Here is a 12,517-nt window from a genome sequence, read left to right on the forward strand (position 1 = left end):
TGATTTATATAATCAGTGATACAGAGTTTTCAGAAACACTTCACCAAGTGAAGAAAAAGTGTCTTTTTCAACAAAGTCTAAATTTAATTTAACTAGTTCCTGCCAGCAGGTAAATGGCCCAATTTTGTATTTGTAGGAAAGCAACTGCAAGTTTTCAAATTAGAGTTAAAAATCTATCCTGAACACCATTCCATAATAGAATTAGAAGCCTGTTGATATGGTCTTAGAAATTCTTGACTTTAAGTCTCCTTGGGACATGACTTTGGATCATAATAGAACTTAGACGTAGTCTCAGGGTGATGCCTACTCCAAGAAAGTTAATGAATTCAGACATTCAGTGACTTTTAAAGCCCTATTTTTTTAGTAAATTTTAGTTCCAGATTAAATTAAGAGAAATCATAGAGGAATTTTCCTTTATTTCAAGTAAAACTTACTTTTCTACTGTAGATCATCATGGGGAAAATTGTGAGTAGAATGTTTTTGAACAAATTATCACAAAATAAATAACTGTCATAGGATGAAAAAGTAGGAATTGCACAAGGAATAAATTATAAACAAGTGTGAGTATTCAACACAATAAAATTTAGATATGCCCAAAGTCCCAGAGCCCTACCTCATCCAGCATTAGAAAGGAGATTATGGAACAAACGACTGGGGAAGGATACATCAATATATTCCTACTCACCAAAGCCAGAGTAAGTTTAGCAATACATTTTGTTTCCTCTTCCATCAAAGGACAAAGCTTTAGATTGGCTTGAAGAGAATCGCTCCAACAATCATTCTTGAAAACTGCTGACTTGTCCCTTCATAGCATCCATGGCCCAGTGGATTTGTGAAGTGGAGTCTTGCTAACAAGGTTATAGCTAACTTGGATCTTGCATCAGCGTAATAGTATCTCTCTTTAAGTTTCTTTTTCTCTGAAATGTTTTTGTGTATCTTTGATGTACTGTCATGTTTTTACATTGAAATTATTCTTGTATGTCGTAATGTCAGTTTGGTATAATGCTTACTAGATGAATATTCAATACAGTATTTCATGTTTATTTGTTGTCTTGCACACAGGTGAATCTGGCGTGGAAGAGTGGTCCCAGTGGAGCACATGCTCAGTTACTTGTGGTCAGGGGTCGCAGGTGCGAACCAGAACTTGTGTATCACCTTACGGGACACACTGCAGCGGCCCATTAAGAGAATCAAGGGTTTGCAATAACACTGCCCTCTGTCCAGGTAGTGTTAGCAGCAACTACAACTGTGGATGTTATTGAATTGTGTCATGCTATGCATTTGGAAGATGTGTTATTTTCATATGAACCTGGTATAGGCATTTTAATTAGAGTGGATAAGTGTAATTTGTATTCAACTGTGAAATTTTATCATGTATATGATTCTTTCCGCTTTCAGAGCAGCCAAGAAATTACAAAAGTGTCTCCCTACCCACTGCAGCTATAAGCTTGGAATTATGTATCTGTTTCTAATGGTATTTAAGGTTCCAAGTCTTTCCTTATTTTAGATGGTGAAAATGTCCAGCTAAATATTGTAGGAATAGTGAAATTTGCCAGCATCCTGGAAATGTGATCAGTACCCAGTGTTTAAGGCAGTGGTTGATACAGCCTTTAAGGCAGTCAGCTATTTTCCTACCACTTATTCGACCCCATCGGGGAAAATAGTGCCCCAGGCCAAAGGACTTTCTGTTAGTTTATTTCATTCAAGTGCCTACCCTCATCAGAGTCATCCTCTGCTCTGTAAACTTAAAGTCACTAATGGAAAAAAAAAAAAAAAGATCTTTCATGTTAAATGGAGCATAAGGTAATAGCTTACCCACTTAGGATCAGATTTTCCATGTTACATCAACATTTTTTTTGTCCGTCGGTGCATACATGCATATTATAAGTATTTCTTCTTCTCAGACCACTGACTTTCATGTAAAAATAAGTACTAAAAGGATTCTGGGCTTTCTTTCAAGAAGTCCGAAGCACGTAATCCTGTGAATCTCCAGGTCTGTGTTTCTGCTCAGCCATTTGGTGGATGGGTGATGCCGACTCAGACCACTGCAGTTGACAATGGACTTGCATTCACAGCCCTTCCAGAAGCCTCTGGAGTGAGGTGGGCACAGGGAAAGGGCCTGGCACTACAGCCGCCTTTCATCTGGTGAAATGTGCTTAAGTCTTCTGCAAGTTCCATTTCCAGAGAAGCCTAATTCCGCAGTTGCTAAAAGCAAGAGTACAGAGTGGGTGGCATCGGGCAGGGGCAGGGACAATCCCAATTCCCCAGAAGAAGGGGCGAGAGCAACCCACTCCAAAACAATTTGGAGGAGGAGCTGTTTAATAGGTACAGAGTTTGGATTTGCAGAATGAAAAATTTCTGGAGACCTGTTTCCCAACACTATGAATATACTTAACACTGCTGAATTGTACACTTAAAAAGGATTAGATGATAAATTTTCCGATAAAAGAAAAGGCAAGCTGGAAAAAATAAAAGGGGAAGGAAGTGGTGGGCAGTCGTGGAGGAAGAATGCTGCAGTGAGGGGGGAGATCCCTTTGCTACGGGCTTGGGAGGCACAAAGGTAGACAACGGTAGAATTAAAAGATAAAATGGACAGAATAAAAAATATATATATATACACATAACTGAATCACTTTGATGTATACCTGAAACATTGTAAATCAACTATTCTTCAATTTAAAAAAAAGATAAACAGGGCAGAAAGATATGAGGGAGGGAAGACAGAATTAGTAGGAAAAGAGCAATGGTTCCACTGAAAATAAGAAAAGTCAGTGAGAATCAGAGGGAATCAGACTAGATGAGAAAGAACATCAAATGAAACATAAAAACATAACAGAGGGGGGAAGATGCTTAAGGAGATCATGGGTGGGGAAGACAACAAAAAAAGATGACAATAACAGGGGCCACAGAGCAAACATACGTACATTAGGCAAGAGAAGGGAAACAAGAGCAGTAAGGAGACGGGCATTTTAGAAATTGTAATGTGTCTAAATTTTATAGGTAAAAGGACCTCATGAGGAAATGCTAGTGGATTTTCAGGTGGGTGTGGGTTAAGTGCATTGCCTGGACTAGAACTTAAAGCTGGGCCCTATTTACAGTATTTATGTTAAGGGTTCCACGATCAAGCGCCCTGTACTTGGCAACAAGAAAAGTGTCAACAGAGAGTTAAGCTATACTTGACATATATGTTTATGTTATCAGCATCCTTTTGAAGAGTGAAGATCCTTTCAACATACAGGGATAGACTCTAATGGCAAACAGATCCCCAAATGGAAGTCTGAGTGGGTGCTAAAGTGTTCTCCACAGTTCTCGATTCAGAGCTTACTTTCCAAACACTAGTTATGAACACTCACCTGGCTGACATATGGAAATCTCCATCCTTCTGCCCGAGGCTGCTGATTCATCCCCTCCCTGGACGTGGAGACCATGTATAGTGGGACCAGTGTGTACTCCCTTTCACCCTGCATCTCATGTCCAGAAAACTGAATAATATTCTATGATTATAAAGCTTTTCCTCAGTTTCTTAAACCTTCTACTATTATGCCTACTGAAGAAGTACATGCTAATTACTGGTTTCTCTTCACCTTCGTATACGTGTAGGTTTATCTTTTAAATTTGCTTAAATAGTACTGATGATAAGAAATACGTATCTTTTAATCATTGTTATAGTTCAGATGTTGAATTAAAGACAAAAGCATTTTGTTGATTTCTTTTTAATTTTCCAAACATGAAGAATAATTTGGCAACTTTATTATTTGAAAAATGTGGAATAAGTATCCCACTACAGGATATTGTGATACCTTTCAGATGGTGATTGTTATGAAATATTTTGTGTTCGATATTTTGTTCAATTATTTGTCTTGCTGGTAAATATGTATGTTTTTACACAACATATAATGAAAACAGTGACAAAAAGTGAATTTAAAACCTAACGTAACACGCTGAACAGTGTAAATATCTTTCTGAAATACTTTATTCCCAAGAAGAAAATTATCTCAGAAATAACCTACTTGTCACACTGTGAATAAGCAAGGGTATTTGCTATTTAATTAATGAAAATGACACAAGGACAAACTGAATATTAATGCCACTTTTCACAGAATATGTGGGATGATAGAACTAGAGCTTATATTTATTTGTACTCTTAAAGGCTAATCAATAGTATTATAAATTAGTAAACTTTCACCCACATTATTCACATTTAAAGAGTTTTTAAATTGCATAATAATGTGTTATTTCTAATACGAATCCTAAGATATCCAGCCTTTTACAAAAGTGTTGCTCTGACATCATAGTGTCTTCAGAAACTCTTATTGCTCAGGGCAGAAAATGATCCGGATAAACAGAAAGTAAATTGAGAAAAATAGAGAGGTACATGAAATTATGTATTTACTGCCCTGGTTTCTGACTTACAGTTTTATGACCTCTTCCAGGATTTCTCAACCTTGGCACCACTGACATTTCGATATGGATAAATCTTTGTTGTGGGGCTGGCCTGAGGATTTGGGGATGTCTGGCAGCATCCCTGGCCTCTTCTCATTAGATACCAGTAGCCCCCTTTCTTCCCCTGAGCCATGACAACCAAAAATGTCTCCGATGTTGCCAAATGTCTCCTGGGAGGGGGAGGTCATTATTGCCCCTGGTTGAGAACCACTAGTCTACTCTATATTCCAGTCTTTTAGAAAAAAGCTGATTTAGGCTAAGGAATGGTTTTGATTTTTTTTTTTTAATGTCACAGTTTTCACATCCATTTATTTCCCTAAGAAAAAAAGCTTTCACTTAAAGGAGTTATTTTATACATCCCAATCTGAATCACAAGATACTTTGTATACTTATTTCAGAAACCTGGCAGTAATATAATTTGGGTATTGTGTATTCCTCATTTCGTCTCTAGATAAGTCAAAGACATGATATTATAGCTAGGGTCTAAAGAAGAAAACTAAAAAAATGGATCAATTTGATTTTAGTTTCTAGGTACATTTTTCAAATGGACTAGATCATTTACAGATTTTCATACTTTACTGAAAATAAGGTAGTTCATCCAACGCATTTCCATTAAAATAAAAATATTTAATATTTATCATAAATCTTTATGAAAAGGATTCATAAAATTACAAGATTTGTGCTACAATTTCCTACTAATTCAATAGTATCAAGTATAAAAAATAAATTATTAATAATTGTATGTCTTTTTCAAATGAAAAAACATATTTTTGCTTTTTAAAATTGATGTGGAGAAGCCATGAAATTTCACCATGGAGCAATAAAGGCTGTTAAAAGGTAGTGAGTAAGAACCTGCTGTATAAAAAAAAAGTAAATAAAATTCAAAAAAAAAATTCAAAAAACAAGATTAGTTTTCAGAGGATTCCAGCTCCATAATTTAACTAAATAATCAAGATTAATGAACATTTCTTTGAGACGTTAGAGAAAAATCTGCCAATTTAGCAGCTTTTTCTTCTGAGATTGTTCACTGCATGTGCAACAATGTGATTTGATAGAAGACAACAGAACCAGAACAGAACAGAACCAGAAATAAAAATTCTATATAGTCTATTAGCATCTTATGTAGAAAATCGGGGAGAAAAGGTGGTTTTTAAGTGGAGAACATTTGGTAACTAGAAATAAATGTGAAAATTGCTTACAGGTGTACAGTTTACATAACAGTATATTCATATATGTTACTTTTAAATTATTTTGCTGTAATTGATCATATATACCTATATGTAAATATAGGTATATGTGCATTTTTTTTCCTTAGACTTAAATACAGACTTACTATTTATTCTTATACCAATGGATACAAATTGCCTTTGGTGTTCCCAGACTTAAATGGGAAAAATGTAAACATCTTAATTTCTCTCACTTTTTCTGTATAGTATTTTTGAAATATACTTTCCAGCAAGTTTCACAGAATCTTAAAGAATTTTTCATTGGATATTACCTAAATTTGTCTAATTTTTCCAATATTTGAACATATTTTCACAAGTTGGGCAACTAAATAGTATAAATAGAAGAGAACGGGTTGCCTCATAATTAAGGATGTCATATCTGTGTTTTTAAAGTAACAACTTGGTCAGCAGATAATGTGCAAAATATTCTAGATGTACTATATTTACTGGCATTGTCCTCTGACACTTCTGCTTACCCCGACCAATGTTGAGGAGAAAATGAACATCTTTGTCATGTTTTGTGATAAATTTCTACTCCCCCTACTCATGTCAGTGGGTGTTATATCAAACATCTGCTGAGGAACTTTTAAGAGTAAGGCAGAGGTTCAGCATCAAGACAGGAATTTTGAATTGAAAAGGACATTTTGCCTGGCTTCTTTTGATTTGTACTATCCATGGAGTGCTACTGCTTACCGTCCCAAATGTTAAGAATTGGGATGGGATTGGTGATTTGACAGTGCAAGAAAGTGACCTAAACTTTGAACCCTAATGGACTTTCTGCAAAAGATGTCAACATTTATTTGCAGCGGTTATTATGGAGGAACACAAATTATGTTAGTATTTCCGATCAAGGGTGAATTCATCGTAATGGCGTATTTGAAGTACTGGTGTACTGATAGTTATATGAGACATAACTTAATTAGATCATATTTTTTTTCTAGAATTTTTATTAATTAGGAGGATTTCCAGTGTTATCCAGTTACTGGAAGAGGACAGATATCTTCTGTTTTTCTGGCTATTAGAAAGAGGTCTTCATATTTGCCCCTCGTTTTAAAACTGGGGAGAGAGGAGGCTCTTATGCAAGTAGATAGAGTTCTTGAAATTTCCCTCTTATTCAAGACAGTGACTTTAAACACCCACATTTTTTAAATGGCAAAAATACGTTTTCTAAAATATGAGGTCAAAAAGCTGTTTAAAATATGTACCATCAATTTTCAGATTTTTTTCATTCTCTGACACCATAAAATTTATTAATCCTGAAACTTTGTAGATGTTGGAAGAATTAAATTGACACTTATCTATTTAAATGCAATTTTAACTTCAGAAGATCACTCTAAGAAATTTAGTTGATGTTACTTTTACATAGAAGTAACTCATGACTATTTTACTATGAGGGAGAGAGGTGCATTTCCATTAAAAAAAAAATAAAAACATTTAAAGTTTATAACATAAATAATTGTTCAAATACAAAAAGAGGTACATGCAATTTTCCATTAGTTAAATGATTGCTGACTTAACTTACATTTTGTGACAAATAAGAGTAATTCAATTGAATTTTTAAAATATCTTCATACTTGTCTATTTGATGTTTTTTTCTTAATTATAAAGAAAAATAATCTTTGACTTCGCCTCTCTGCTTCTGTTGTTGAAGCTTCTTTGCTTTATTACAGTCCATGGAGTCTGGGAGGAGTGGTCTCCGTGGAGTTTGTGTTCATTCACGTGTGGTCGAGGCCAAAGAACAAGAACACGGTCGTGCACTCCGCCCCAGTATGGGGGAAGGCCGTGTGAAGGACCCGAGACTCATCATAAGCCTTGTAATATCGCTCTCTGCCCAGGTGAGCCTGTTCTGGATTTGGGGAACTTGGCATTTATGTCCCAGTGTATGGTCCCTAGGATACCTAGGAGATATTAAGAGTACAACCTTCATGCAGTCACACTGGAAAATGTGTCCTTTGCTTATTGATTCTTGCTTAAATAAAATTGGGTACCTTCCTTGCTTCTATCATATGTAATTGTGTATGATATTTCCTTGACTAAGTACCAATGAATGCTCACCTTTATTGGATTTCTATAAATAGGTATATTAATGATTCCCACTAAGATTTTATCTCTACTTGGATTTCCCTCCTGGAAAAATTATGAGCCATCCCAAAGACCTGAATTGACTGTTGCATCCACATTGTAACTAGAGAGACCAGTGTGGAGGCAATCCTTCTGATGTTATTCTCTCACACTCACTCAGCTAAGGAGTGGGATGCACCCTTGACCACGTGTGAGCATGATAGACATTTGCTAGGAAATCAGACTTTCTAGATTCACTGCTAGATGCATAAAATGGTTAGATCATAAATGACATACAGTCTTTATGTGATTATGAAGACTGTATAGTCTGTTCTTAGAGTGTATTTATGTTATTTAAATTTTTTTTCCTTCAAACTATTTCAATTCTGTTTTAACCGACTTTGCTAATTCCACCCATTACTCCAGAGAGAAGTCTTCATAATGCTATTATTTAGGTTGCTGAAACATTCACACATAAAACAGATACCTACAAAATGAAAAAGACTGATCTCCACCTTGAAGGGGCTTGCAATTTATGAGAGAAAATAAAAACAAACAAATGATAGAATCTCCCCAGGAAAAGCAAAGGCACTTCTAGAGGAAGACACAGACAGGAGTGGCAAGTGGCAGAGGCTAACAAAAATGACAATGGGACCATTATAAATAAGCATCATCTTCTCTTTGGGAGAGTTTCTCACCTGTCCATGCAGTCACGTGTTCTACATGCAAGCAACAGAGCTGGGATGCCAGTAGTGAGCTCCAGACACATTATTCAACTCACACTGAGTCCCATTTGCCCTCTAAATTCCCCAAGTTAATATCCTATATCATAAGGCAGTAATTCAAAGTTCTTCTGGAAATTTTAAGAATCTAAAACATCTGAAGACTGAAAAACGTCCAAAAATGTAGAGAAGCAACTGTCATCTAACAAGCTTAATTGTTCTCTTTTACTGGCTTGCTACACTTAGGAATATACATGTAAATATGTAGTAGTTGATTTGAGTAATATCATCACTTTTAGAATGTTATGAATTCTACAAATAGTGAATAAACTCATATGATTCAGTATTCAGGTATTATGAATATTGAGGAGTCAATAATCATGATTCCTTATTTGCAAATCACTCCCAGAAAATCTATTTATGATCTGTCTTATGTCTATCTCTCTGTAAACATACAGATAGGCCCACAGACACACACATATGTATTTATGCTCTGCCTTTTTTCCAAAGATTTGAGTAAATTTATACAAATTTTAGAATTTTTTTTAACTGCTGAGCTGTGATATTTATGGGGAGTCAGAGCTCACTCTTATTTTTCTGTGCAGTGTGAAAAAATAGATAACACTGGGAAATAAAAAATTATAGCTAACTATAGACTCTGTTTTAATATATTAGTTTCTAATTAATTCTTTTACCTCAGTTGATCCCCATAAGTACAAAGATAAAATGGCACTGATCAGTAAAATGTTATCAACCAGGTTTTTCATAGTCCACTTTCCATGAATTTTCTCTAGCAGGAAAAAGCTTGGATGAGTACACAGAGATGCTGAGTTGTTACAATTTAGATAAGAAAACTCATTTTTCTAAGTTGATGTAGTTTTTGCTTTATCACTCAAGTAGTAACCATGTGTGTTTTACCTGTATTATACCATCACTGGAGCCACTCTAAGACCCTTAAATTTGGTTGGCTTTCTTTTGTTAGGTCTTTAATTTTGGGGAGTTATTATACTAATTGTAAATCTGGCCTAGCTCATATTTTCTCATAAAGTGTGCATTATGGATCTATCTTGAATACTTAATAAATGTGTTGTTTCTGACTTCTGTTATTTCCATTCTTGGATTTAGTTACATCATAAAGGATAAAATTCTTACCATATTTTATCCCAATTTCCTTACTATCTGAAAGGGAATTCTTATAGCTATGATTTAAAAAATATATATTTTTATACTCTGCTCAACATTTTGGCATTATGTTTTTAAATTATATAAGATATGTTTGGTACAAATTCTTCCTAGATATTAGAAGAATTAGAACCAATTTCTTATAGCTAATCTCAGGCACCTTCACTGAATATAAAGCATTATTAAGTATCAACTAGATGTAAGACACTACTGAGAAGAATATATAGTCCTTGATCTCAAGAAATTTATAATATCTTCTGAGGATTTAGAAATAAGCATGTGAAAAATTGAATGCAATTCTGAAAAACACATACAAACACTCTAGTCTCAATGAGAGGTGGTAATTTGAATATTAAGTGGTTTCAACCTCCTTTTCTTGTAGCCATCCTACCTGAGATCCCTAAGACAACCTCTTAAGGGAAAACCTTTAATGGGAAAAGTGTCAGTGATGAAGAAGTGGGCCAAGACCCACACTTGGTTTTCTTTGGTTAGGCTGATTGAGAAGTGAAGAACAGAAGAGAGCAGAGGAAACATTCAAAACAACAAACTGGGTCTCTGCTCACCACCTTTACAAGATTTGACCATGCAGGTTGTGGTCATGGGCAGTGACATTTTAATGTGGGATCATGTTAGAGCAGCGCCCCAGCTTCCTGCTTTTAGGAAGCACATATCATCCCCATAATGAAGTGGATACTGTGTAGGGATGATGAATATTGCTCACATCAAATAATAAAATGGTTCTATTTATGCAAATTTTGATGTCTACTGCTAAGTAGATGGCATCCAATTTTTTTTCTTACATCTTTATTAGAGTATAATTGCTTGACAATGGTGTGTTAGTTTCTGCTTTATAACAAAGTGAATCAGCTATACATATACATATGTTCCCATATGTCTTCCCTCTTGCGTCTCTCTCCCTCCCACCCTCCCTATCCCACCCCTCCAGGTGGTCACAAAGCACCAAGCTGATCTCCCTGTGCTATGCGGCTGCTTCCCACTAGCTATCTACCTTACATTTGGTAGTGTATATATGTCCATGCCTCTCTCTCGTTTTGTCACAGCTTACCCTTCCCCCTCCCCATATCCTCAAGTCCATTCTCTAGTAGGTCTGTATCTTTATTCCTATCTTACCCCCAGGTTGTTCATGACATTTTAGTTTTCTTAAATTCCATATATATGTGTTAGCATATGGTATTTGTCTTTCTCTTTCTGACTTACTTCACTCTGTATGACAGCCTCTAGGTCTATCCACCTCATTACAAATAGCTCAATTTCGTTTCTTTTTATGGCTGAGTAATATTCCATTGTATATATGTGCCACATCTTCTTTACTCATTCATCCGATGATGGACACTTAGGTTGTTTCCATCTCCGGGCTATTGTAAATAGAGCTGCAATGAACATTTTGGTACATGACTCTTTTTGAATTATGGTTTTCTCAGGATATATGCCCAGTAGTGGGATTGCTGGGTCATATGGTAGTTCTATTTGTAGTTTTTTAAGGAACCTCCATACTGTTCTCCACAGTGGCTGTATCAATTTACATTCCCACCAGAAGTGCAAGAGGGTTCCTTTTCCTCCACACCCTCTCCAGCATTTATTGTTTCTAGATTTTTTGATGATGGCCATTCTGACTGGTGTGAGATGATATCTCATTGTAGTTTTGATTTTCATTTCTCTAATGATTAATGATGTTGAGCATTCTTTCATGTGTTTGTTGGCAATCTGTATATTTTCTTTGGAGAAATTTCTATTTAGGTCTTCTGCCCATTTTTGGATTGGGTTGTTTGTTTTTTGGTTATTGAGCTGCATATAAATTTTGGAGATTAATCCTTTGTCAGTTGCTTCATTTGCAAATATTTTTTTCCATTCTGAGGGTTGTCTTTTGGTCTTGTTTATGGTTTCCTTTGCTGTGCAAAAGCTTTGAAGTTTCACTAGATCCCATTTGTGTATTTTTGTTTTTATTTCCATTTCTCTAGGAGGTGGGTCAAAAAGGATCTTGGTGTGATTTATTTCATAGAGGGTTCTGCCTATGTTTTCCTCTAAGAGTTTTATACTTTCTGGCCTTACATTTAGGTCTTTAATCCTTTTTTTTTTTTTTTTCTTTTTGCGGTACGCAGGCCTCTAACTGTTGTGGCCTCTCCCATTGTGGAGCACAGGCTCTGGACGCGCAGGCCCAGCAGCCATGGCTCACGGGCCCAGCCTCTCCACGGCATGTGGGATCCTCCCAGACCGGGGCACGAACCCGTGTCCCCTGCATCGGCAGGTGGACTCCCAATCACTGCGCCACCAGGGAAGCCCTTTAATCCATTTTGAGCTTATTTTTGTGTATGGTGTTAGGGAGTGTTCTAATCTCATACTTTTACATGTACCTGTCCAGTTTTCCCAGCACCACTTATTGAAGAGGCTGTCCTTTCTCCACTGTACATTCCTGCCTCCTTTATCAAAGATAAGGTGACCATATGTGCATGGGTTTATCTCTGAGCTTTCTATCCTGTTCCATTGATCTATCTTTCTGTTTTTGTGCCAGTACCATAATGTCTTGATTACTGTAGCTTTGTAGTATAGTCTGAAGTCAGGGAGCCTGATTCCTACAGCTCCGTTTTTCGGTCTCAAGATTGCTTTGGCTATTAGGGTTCTTTTGTGTTTCCATACAAATTCTGAAATTTTTTGTTCTAGTTCTGTGAAAAATGCCAGTGGTAGTTTGATAGGGATTGCATTGAATCTGTAGATTGCTTTGGGTAGTAGACTCATTTTCACAATGTTGATTCTTCCAATCCAAGAACATGGTATATCTCTCCATCTATTTGTATCATCTTTAATTTCTTTCATCAGTGTCTTATAATTTTCTGCATACAGGTCTTTTGTCTCCTTAGGTAGGTT

The 12,517-nt window shown here is 36.0% G+C and overlaps 1 protein-coding gene across 3 annotated transcripts in view; it reads left to right on the forward strand.

The window, feature by feature from the left end:
* ADGRB3 (adhesion G protein-coupled receptor B3) overlaps positions 1–12,517 on the forward strand; it is an 801,091-nt gene that overhangs the window by 312,409 nt on the left and 476,165 nt on the right. For all 3 annotated transcript variants that reach the window (XM_030859191.2, XM_030859192.2, XM_060283891.1), the window contains 2 exons: positions 1,063–1,224; positions 7,340–7,504. In XM_030859191.2, coding sequence (XP_030715051.1) covers positions 1,063–1,224; positions 7,340–7,504 — 327 coding nt within the window. The remainder of the gene's footprint in view (positions 1–1,062; positions 1,225–7,339; positions 7,505–12,517) is intronic.

The sequence above is a fragment of the Globicephala melas genome, chromosome 14 (assembly GCF_963455315.2).
Source record: "Globicephala melas chromosome 14, mGloMel1.2, whole genome shotgun sequence".
Taxonomy (NCBI): Eukaryota; Metazoa; Chordata; class Mammalia; order Artiodactyla; family Delphinidae; genus Globicephala; species Globicephala melas.